General features: G+C 38.1%; 1 protein-coding gene across 1 annotated transcript; it reads left to right on the forward strand.

Moving 5' to 3' along the window:
- Positions 1-429: 429 nt before the first annotated feature.
- ZFP42 (ZFP42 zinc finger protein) lies at positions 430-10441 on the forward strand. Its single transcript, XM_015104536.4, has 2 exons — positions 430-540; positions 4769-10441. Exon 2 carries the CDS (start codon positions 4864-4866, stop codon positions 5764-5766), a length of 903 nt encoding a protein of 300 aa, XP_014960022.1. The 5' UTR covers positions 430-540; positions 4769-4863; the 3' UTR covers positions 5767-10441.
- The last annotated feature ends 236 nt before the right edge of the window (positions 10442-10677 follow it).

Raw genomic sequence — 10677 nt, forward strand, 5'->3', positions numbered from 1 at the left:
AAAGGCGTGGTGTTCGTTTGGAGGGGTGAAACTGCCTCCTGGTAAATGGATTTTCTTTCACTGACAAAGAATTTCCTAAATTTGATTCTACTTATTTGTTCAGTAGAGATTTACTGAGTGCCTACTTCTTGCTAAAACTGGGCGGTAGGGATTCAGAGGTTTTTCCCACGTGGCAGAGGGGTGAGGGGCAGGGGTGGGGTGGGGAGTCGGCCCTGGCCCTGGGCTCCCGGTTGAAGGTGACCTAGGCAGGCAGTCAGGCGGCCAAAACCTACCTGAGTCACACCCACCTCCACGCCCACCGCTGCTTGATCCCTCAATCTTCCTGGGGATAGGTACGGCCTTCCTCCTAAATTCGACTAATCAATGCAGAGTTGAAAAGTAGGTGTAACCTGTGACCATCCAAAGGAGGGTGGATCCAACCCTTGGAGCATAAAGCACATTGATTTTAACCTGTGTGGGGAGCTCTAGTAGCAGTTTTTTCTACATTTTTACCTTCGAAAGGACTTGGAATAGGCGACAGAGTGCTTCGCGGTAGCATGGGTAAGTACCGTTCAGTGGAACTGCTCTTTTTCAACTGTTGGAGAAGGGGTATGTGTTTAGGATGGATTTTAAACTGTATCCCTATCAAAAAAATTTTTGAAAATCACGAATGGGAACTGTTTTGTCATCCTAGAACCAGGTGGGGAGTGGACCTTGGCCGGTAGACTTCAGTGTTTAAACGGCCTTAATCTACAGCTGTTTCGGGCCAGCCACTGGCCTCAAACTTTCCAACCAAAGTAGGAAAGTAAATACACTCTCAAGAAAACAGATGCCTGGTTGAAATTTCCTTGAAATTGCATTTTTAAATTTTGTTTCAAAACGATATTGCTTTCATTGCAAGAAACGGCTAGGTCTATTTTATGCTAACACTTTTAAATTATTATAAAGAGAGTAAACTTATTTTCCCTTTCTTTCCTCTTCAATTATCTCTGTAAATGGCACTGCCATCCACCCAATGGCTTGAGCAAAAAATTAGTCTCCTCACTCATTCTTGATTCCTGTTCTCTCACCCTCTTCATCCAACCCGACAGCAAATTGAAAGGCCATCTCCACTTTCCCTCTCTCTTCATTTCTCCTCCATTGCCAGCACAAGCTCCAAACCTCCAACATTCTTTTCCTAGATTACTAAATAGCCTAAGGGATTTTTTTCCTGCTTTCACTCTTGCCTGCCTTAATCCATTCTTCACAAATCGGCCTGAGCAGTCTTTCCCCCTAAATCAGAGCATGCTAATTTCCTTCTTTGAAAGAAACCCCTTAATGGCTCCCCTCGGTTCGGGAACTACCCGCAAATGGCTCCCTCCTGCACGTCCCCAACCTTCTCTCTGACCTCTGTGGCCTCCGCCCGCCATTTTGTGTAACAAGCATGGCTTTCTTTCCATCCAGCAAGCTAATCCCTTTGTGCTTTCTGCTGCAGCTTGAAAAGAACACTCTCCTTCCACCTTTCAGCTGACTAATCTTTTTCAGATGCTTCTTCTAATGCTTCCTTGGAAGCCTTTGCAGATATTCATTTTAAAAGATAGCCTCCTCCATTTTTCCTCTTTTGGTTTCGTTTCGTAGCGTTTTTCTCAACCGGACACTATTTACCATCTTATAAAAACTTTATTTACATTTCTATCACACACAGATAGAGGTTCCATGAAAACCAGGGGCTTTGTATCTTTTCTGCTGCCTTAAGAGTCAGCTCTGGGGGAATTCCCTGACAGCCTAGTGGTTAGGACTCCATGCTTTCCCTTCCCTGCCATGAGCCCAGTTCGATCCCTGGTAGGAGAACTGAGATACAGTAAGCCATGCGGTGCAGCCAAAACACAGATTATTTTAAAAGCGTCAGCACCTAACAATGTTTGCTACTAAATATTTATCGAATGACTGAATAAGTAAATGATGTACTTTGGAAGTAATTACATCACAATTTGAGAAATAGAAAATATAATATTTAGTCTCATGCCATTAAGTAATACGTGTAACAACCAGATTTTGTCTTCATACCACGCTTAACCAGTACTACCACCGGAGTGGATGTAGTTGAGCATCAACAGGAGTGTTCTCATAATAAATTACCATTTCAATTTATACAGCGTTCTCACAAGCTTGCATATTGTGAGAAATGGCATGGTCACAGATCTGACAAATAATCTTACTTTAGAAGTTGAGTGCTGTACACATTAGCACCACTGATTGGCAACTTTTTCTCCTAGTAAATTTATTTTTTATAGGATTGCTAGATGAGGTATTACCAGTCTGATGACTAAATGTATATTCATCAATTAGTTCTTATACAATTAAGATATAATGTATACATCATTATACAAAACTAGTGAGTGCTGGGGCATGTGGATAAGACACAGCCTTAGAGCTTTCCAATTGGTAGGAAAAACAGATCTGAGATAATAAGAACCAAGGGGCTCTGGCCAGTGTGCAGTAGGAAGCTAGGAGAGCATTTAGCTTAGAGACTTGAATAGAGATTGAGAATCAAGGAAAGCAGGCCTGAGCAAATGCTGTTTTTAAGTAGAGATTTTTAATTCTTGGTAAATAGCTTGGTATTTATCCTAGTTTCTTTGGGGTGGGGGGAGATATAATTGATTACAGTAATATTATGTAAGTTACAGATATACATATGAGGCTAGGTAGTATTTTGTTGAGAGGAAAGAGCAAACACTTTACAAAAGGAGAGTTTATTTGGCTGGAAATTAAATAGGAGAGCTGGAGATGGCAAGAGATAAGTTTGTAGAGAAAAGCTGGAATCAAATGAATTGCAGCTACTTTAAATGAGCTGATTGAGGGAGTGGGCTATTGTGGTCTTTCCTACTTTAGGTCTGTCACTAGTGTTTTGCTCCAAAAATGCTATATTCACTAATATAAAATGAAACAAAAATTATTTTTTAGCTATGAGAGCAAGATTTTGTTAGGCAAATATTCCTGGATACAGTCTCCTTGATTGGACAGAATAAATAATACTTATACCATTAACTTTATTATTAGGAATATAACATATATAAACAGCTTCATAGTATTTTTTAAAAGGCATGTTTAAAAATAACCACCTCAAAAAAATCAAGATATTTATTTTTGGCAAAAGAAAAACATGCAATAAAAACAAAACATGCACTTCAGTTGATAAAGGAAGAGTTTTAAATAAGTATATAGTATAGAAATATATATTTATTACATTTAAACCTCTTCCCTGAGCAATTTATTTATAAATATGACATACTTATATATAAATGCTTAAGACATTTAAAAATCCTCCCTTAGCAATTTAAAAATATCATATAACATTTATATTTGGTGTGTGTGTATGTGTATGGCTAAGGCATGCAGGATCTTAGTTCCCCAATTAAGAATCAAACCCTCACCCCCTGCATTGGAAGCATGGAGTCTTAACTACTAAACCATGAGGGAAATCCCCATTTATATATGTTTTATACAGATAAGTAAATTTATATAATACATACATAGTTTATATATTGTTATATATTTACACATTATTTATTTATACATACATAAGTAAATATACATTATAAAGTATACAAATATACTTTAGTATATATTAGTATATACTAAATGTATATATTTAGTATATATATATACTGAATATATATATATACTAAATATATACATACTAAAGTATATTAAATGTATATTTACTTTATACATAAACATGTATGTGTGTGTATATAGTGTTTAAGAAGACATGAAAGCATGTTTCGTTTTCATTCTGTGTATTATTTTACCAAAAGTAAATGACACAAAATTTTGAGGTGGTATTTTTTAATATGGCTATTTAAAAATAAGCAGTTAATTTTCATTCCGGTACTTACACATTTGCTCCTTTTTAAAAAGCACTTGATTTTTGTTCCTACAGCAGGACATCAGGCTAAAATTAACAGATCTTATAAAAGATCTTTAGATCCTTTGCTTAATTGCTAAACAATTGTAACAATTAAATAAAAGGCTCTTAGGAAGAATATAATCATGCCGTAACTCTCATAATGCTACTTTTAGATTTTTTTAAAAAATGATCAAAAACCATTTGGGGCCAAATTCCCCTGTGCCTTTATTTTGACTTGCACTGATAGGAGACGGGAATGTGTGGATCTCATGTGGTTTGTTCTCTGTATCTGCATCTTCTAGAACAAAGATGGGCAAGCTACAGCCACACACCGAATCAGTCTCTGCTGTAAACTGCCCATCCTCCACGTACTGTCTATGGCTGCTTCCATGCCACAGTGAGAGTTGAATAGCTATGACACAGGCCTGCAGGACCCACAAAGCTTAAATCTGTCTCATTACAGAAAAAGTTTGCTGCCTTTGGTCTAGAAGAGTACCTGGCACTTAGCAGGATCCTATATTTACTTACAGAATGAATATAAAAGTGAACTAACAGTAGCTCACATGAGCGGTCAGCATTTGCTCTATGCCATGAAGTGCGCTGAGCACTTTAAATGCAGATCATGAGTGCCCAGTAGACGCTAGCTGATCAATTAGAAAGGTCTGATAACATGGCGGGGGGGGGGGTAACCAGGAAAGAAATGGTTATGATCCAAGTCTTACGTACTTCACAACTAACTCTCTTACTCTCTTGGAGAATTAGTCAAAGATGTAAATGTAGTGATTCTATCATTAGAAAGTGAGTTCTAGGCCATTTTTTGAGGTCATTTTCTGATCATGGCTCAAATTGAGACTATATTAATTGGAATATATTTCACCTAATGACTGCTGTCTTAAACAGGTGCTTGCTGAAGACAATTCAGGCTGATCACTCCTACCCAGAAGTGGTTGATCTATCCTGGTGTAAACCTTCAAAGAGGGAACTAACAGGACACCATGGACCAGCAGCGGAAGAAAAGGGGAACAACACCTAGCCAGAAAGGCCTGGGTAGAAGAGCTGCCCGTACAGACAAGTCACTGCCAGCCCAGCAGGAACCTCCTGACACGACACGGATCTTATGTGATGAGGATGTGTGCTATGAGACTAGCTTCCGGGTTGTCGAAGATGATACGTTCTCTGACTGTTACATAGAATGCATAATAAGAGGTGAGTTTTCTGAACCTATCGTGGAAGAGGACCCACTCCTTCAGTCCTTTGAACGTCTGAAAGACGGATCAGAACAAGACCTTTCTCAACAGGTTCTTGCGGCAAGCTCACTTCTTGAATGTTCTTTGGAATATATGAAAAGGGATGCAAAACAAGAATTTCCTCAACAGATGATTGGAGAGAATCCACTTCTCGAGTTTTCTGAGTACAAGACAAGCAAGAAGCTTCCTCCGGGAGGAATACCCAACATGGACTTTTCAGAACCTAAACAGCTCACAGGATGTACTAGAAGGAGGCCAAATACAAAGAAAGGATATGGTGCTCCTGAAAGCTATGTTTGTCCTCACGACGGATGCATAAGAGAGTTCAAGAATAAAACATCCCTGAGGAAGCATCTTCGAGTTCATAATCCCCGAGATCATGTGTGTGCAGAATGTGGGAAAGCCTTCAAGGAGAGTACAAAGCTAAAAAGACATTTTCTGGTTCATACTGGAGAGAGGCCATTTCCGTGCACTTTTGAAGGGTGCGGAAAACGCTTTTCCCTGTCCTTCAACTTGCGTACACACGTGCGCATCCACACTGGGGAGAAACCTTTTGTGTGTCCTTTTGTAGGCTGTCGCAGAAAATTTATTCAGTCGAATAACATGAAAGCCCACCTCTTGACTCATGCAAAGGCCAATATGAGTCTGTGAGAAAAGATTAAAAACTAATCATTAAACAGGAGGAGTTAACATATATTAACTAAAGAGTTACTGGGAACAAATATGCCTCATTGATAATTGGTTCAGGAAACAATTTTAAAATCAATATTGCAACCCTCAAGCCATTTTTTTTATTTTTTATGTGACTAAGATGCTCCTCTAGTCTGAGGAATTATTTTAGAACTTTGTGTAGAATTACAGCGTGCTTCTAACAGTAAGGTCAGTAATGAACTTACTTAAAAAGCATAATCCTTAATACCTTAACAAATTGGATTTTTGGATATGAGACTTAATATCTCATACTATAAATAAGAAATTGACTTACTTTTTCACTTTGTAGTTTTCAATCATTTAGCTTTTTCCTTTTAGGAGTATACTTCTTAATACAAGTGATAATTCTAGAGAATGAAAATATTGCAATAGATTTTCAATAAATTAATGCATAGTTGAAGTTAAGCATATTGTTTAATCATCTTATTTTTATGATTGTATCAAACCATGTTAATCATAGTAAATAGTTAGCTGATGATGTCAATCCATTTGAATCCATTTTAGATATTTTTAAATAAAAGGAAATAAAACCCTAGAAATGTATTAAATCTGTATTAAAAAATCGAAGTGTGCATTAAAAAGAGATATCATTTAGCTGTCTTCCAAATTAGCAAAACATGGTAAAAATTGAACAGTGAGGTGTAGGGGGAAAGTTACTCTCCTACATGGTCAGTTAAGGGATAAAAAGCCATTTGGGGAGGGGTGCACTAGCCAGTTTTCTGGAACTGCCATAACAGTACCACCAACTGGGTGACTTAAACAACAGATATTTGTTGTCTCATAGTTCCGGAGCTAGAAGTTCCAAGAAAGGTATTGGCAGTATTGGTTCCTTCCTAGGGTTGTGAAGACAGACTCCGTTCCAGATGTGTCTTATTGGCTTGAAGATGACTGTCTTCTGGGTTACATGACATCTGCCTGTATCTTCACATCATCTTCCCTCTGCATGCCTGTGTTCAGATTTCCTCTTAAAAGCATATCAGACAGACTAGATCAGAACCCACCCTGATGATGCCCTCATTGTAACTTGGTCTATAAAGATGACTATCTCCAAATGAGGTTACATTCCTAGGTACTGGGTGTTAGGATTTCAACATGGATTTTTGATGGTGCACAGTTCAAACCATAATGAGTGTTTTTTTTTAGGCCAAATATTTTCTAGAATTCCACTTTACAGAATATGTGCACTAATGTAGATAATTTGTTCAAAGATGTTGACTAAAACATGTTTTAACAGTAGTCTGATTCATAATACAAATGTCCATTAAAAGGGAACAAGTTGCATAAATCTTTATTCAGTAGGAAATGTACAAATATCCTTAAAGGAAGCTAGGCTATAAAGGGAAAGAAAGAGGTCCACAGCCAGAGGGAAGCCACAAGAGGAAGTATGTACCATAAACAACTTTTCACGGGGAAAAAAGTCAACACAAAATATAAACATATCAAATTTAAAGTTAATCTTGCTTTTAGAAATGCCAAAAATAAAACTATATGTGCTTTTTTTTTTCAAATCAAGGGCTTTCATTTTTACTTAAGAACAAGCTACTACTACTGTGGTGGTGGTGTAGTTGCAACGTTGTGTCCAACTCTTGCAATCCCACGGACTGTAGCCTCGCCAGGCTCCTCTGTCCATGGGATTCTCCAGGCGAGAATACTGGAATGGGTTGCCATTTCCTTCTCCAGAGGATCTTCCTCACCCAGGAATTGAACCCAGGTCTCCTGCATTGCAGGCAGATTCTGTACTGACTGAACTATGAAGGAAGCTTCAATAGGACTAGGTAAAAGGCAGGATTAAATAGAGAGCGGTCAAGACTAGAGAAATTCAATAGCAAAGTTTAGGCTGTAAACTTGAGAGCTGGGACTCGGAACATCAGGAACACCCGTGTGTGTGCAGGCTGGTCTCCTTCAGAGATGACTCTTTCTGGAGCTGAAGGGGCCAAAATCTCAGTGTTTACCTGTAAATGTACAAGGAGCATCAGCCTGAGAAAGTGTCTATCTGGATTCCAAGACTATGTTAAATTCTGATCTGAGAGTAGGAAATTACTTGGCTAGCCTCCTAACTGTTCTTGTTTGTCCCTTATGTCTCCAGATACTGGCATTTTACAAACCCCAAATCCTGATCAATAACTAAATCCCACACTGATATTTGGATTCATAGCATGTATCCTTTGTTTTTTAATTTATTTAATGGCCAAACACAGTTAAAGTTAACACTACAGAAATACACTCTACAAAAAAACTGTGGTATCACTGTAATATATGGGGCATAATTAGTTAGCACTTAATAAATTATGGAATGAATAAATGTATAAAAATGTACCTTAATGTGTTTTTTAAAAATTAATTACAGGGCTTCCCTTGTGGCTCAGTGGTAAAGAATCTGTCCGCCAATGCAGGAGACTCAGGTTCAATGTCTGATCCAGGAGGATCCCACATGTGGAGCAACTAAGCCTGTGCTCTGGAGCCCTGGAGCCGCAACTACTGAGTGCACGCGTCCCAGGGTCTATGCTCGGCAACAAGGGAAGCCACTGCAGCGAGGAGCCCCCGCACTATACTGAGAGAGCAGTCCCTGCTCCGCAACTAGGGAAAGCCTGTGCGCACCAACAAAGACCCAGGACAGCCAAAAAAGGAGTAGATAAATTTCTTCTCAATTAAATGTCACCAAAATTATTTGTATTTTAAAACAGCTAGTAAAACACTTGATTTTACATGAAATCTGGTTACACCAAAATAAAGGTGGAAACTAGAGAAGGGTTTAATTACCTATGCATATGTCAACTCTTACTCCCCCAAAGTAATCACTACACAAAAGAGCTTTTTTTTTAATGGCCATTTTTGTTAATAGTCAAAATTATCTGAAATCCCATATCTTTTTTTTTTTTTTGTCTTCCTCTAAAAGGGACAGGAGATTGAGGGTCTGTTCAACTCCTAACATCTTAGATAATGAAGAACTATCTTGCTTGAGAATTATATCAACCAAGGCTGTGATTACATAGTTAACAACGTGTTAAACCACTTACATTCCTACTTTATCATACTCTCTTGATACGATATGTGCACACGTCTCCCAAACAGTCATATCTGATTTCTGTATTTGACCTTAGCTACACTGTGCACTGGTGGACATAGGATTTTCCTTATATTCTATCCAGAAAGAACTCGGCAAAAAAATTGTCAGATTCTTATGTTACTTTCCTGCCAAATATGCATGTGCAGAAATCTTTGTGTGCTTATGTTTTAATTACCTAATGCACTAGCTCTGACTGAATAAATTGCATGATTACATCCTACATTGGACACAGAACACTGCAAGTTATATTAAAAAGCTATTATATTTGCAACTCTGAGCAAGAGACTATAATTAAAAGGCAATTGGATGAAATTAGCTCTGAGAGTACAAGAGTTTAAGTAGGATTTGGTAAATGAACATTAACGGTTAACATGTGCTTTTTATTAGGTCTTTTGCTTCTTTTCTCTATGACCCAAAGGTTGAATTTCTTTCATGTCAATGGATCAGACATGTGAAAACACCTGCACAAAGCTATGCTTTACAATGTGGCTAAACTTATATCCATTAAAAAAAGCCAAAATAACTTTTGTGACTTCAGTAAATCAAGGTATTAGGTGAGCCAGAATGATACCCTGGGCATTGATAAACTATTTTTAATACTCCTAAGATCTCAGGTATGTGTCATAAAAGGCAAACTACATGCTTCCTGCAACTGCATGTGTTGATAATAAAATACACATGCAGAAATCAAAGAAATACAACTTTAGCGAATTTTGATTATCATGGCCATTAAATATTTTAGAAGTTTTTAAAGTAATGCAGGACAGGGAAGCCTGGCATGCTGTAGTCCATGAGGTAACAAAGAGTCAGACATGACTTAGAGACTGAACAACAACAATAACAAAAGGTATACACAACAGATGGAATAGCACCTCGTCTTTATCTAAGACAGCCAACACATTTGCAGACTGCTGAGGACTTAGCGTGGTACTTACTAATACTTGGTAGGGGGCAGTGGAAACCTCTATGCTTATCAAATATATATGCCTAAAAGATTTTATGGCAGTTTAGGGATGACTGCAAATTCTGCTACTCTTCCAACTGAGAGTTGGGATCTATGATCCTTTATCTTGAGTCTCTGCTTGGTCTGCTTTGATCAACAGGGTGTGGTATAACTGATGCTATAATAGCTAAGCCTACTTCAGGCCTAGCCTCTAAGAGACCTGGTAGCTACTGCCTTGTTCTTGCCGAAACCAACTGTCATCTTAAGAAGCACGATTACTTGAAGACCACCATCCCAGAAAACCAGCAGAACTGCAACAGGAGCTGATGCAAGCTGTATGCACAGGCCCAGCGGGACAAGATATGGAGACAGTAAGGCAAAGGAGTCATGACGTGCCAGGGATTCAAATCAAAGAGCCATCTTGGAAGGATCACCCTGCCACACTCACCCCAGGCGACACCAAATCAACTGTAGGGCCTAGACGGCCCTTTTCCAAATTTCTCACCCACAGAAGGACGAGAAAAGTAAGATGATTTTCTTTTTTACATAGTGACTATAGTTTATAATTTGTAAAATTAAAATCTGCTAAGACTAGAACTTTAAAATTGTCATCATATATATGTACACATACATACAATCATCACAATGTACAGTTGGAATATCTTACAATTTTACTTGTCAATTATGGGGCAAACAAGCTGAAAAAATAAAATGCTTGTTTTAAGCCATTTGAATTTTGGGGTTAGGTCATTAGGCAGCAATAGATACTTTCCACTTTGGAGATGTAATTTGAATTTCATAGTTGCTTTATATTTCTGTGCTGTGTGTATATACACAGATA

Source organism: Ovis aries, chromosome 26, assembly GCF_016772045.2.
Source record: "Ovis aries strain OAR_USU_Benz2616 breed Rambouillet chromosome 26, ARS-UI_Ramb_v3.0, whole genome shotgun sequence".
In the NCBI taxonomy this organism is placed as follows: Eukaryota; Metazoa; Chordata; class Mammalia; order Artiodactyla; family Bovidae; genus Ovis; species Ovis aries.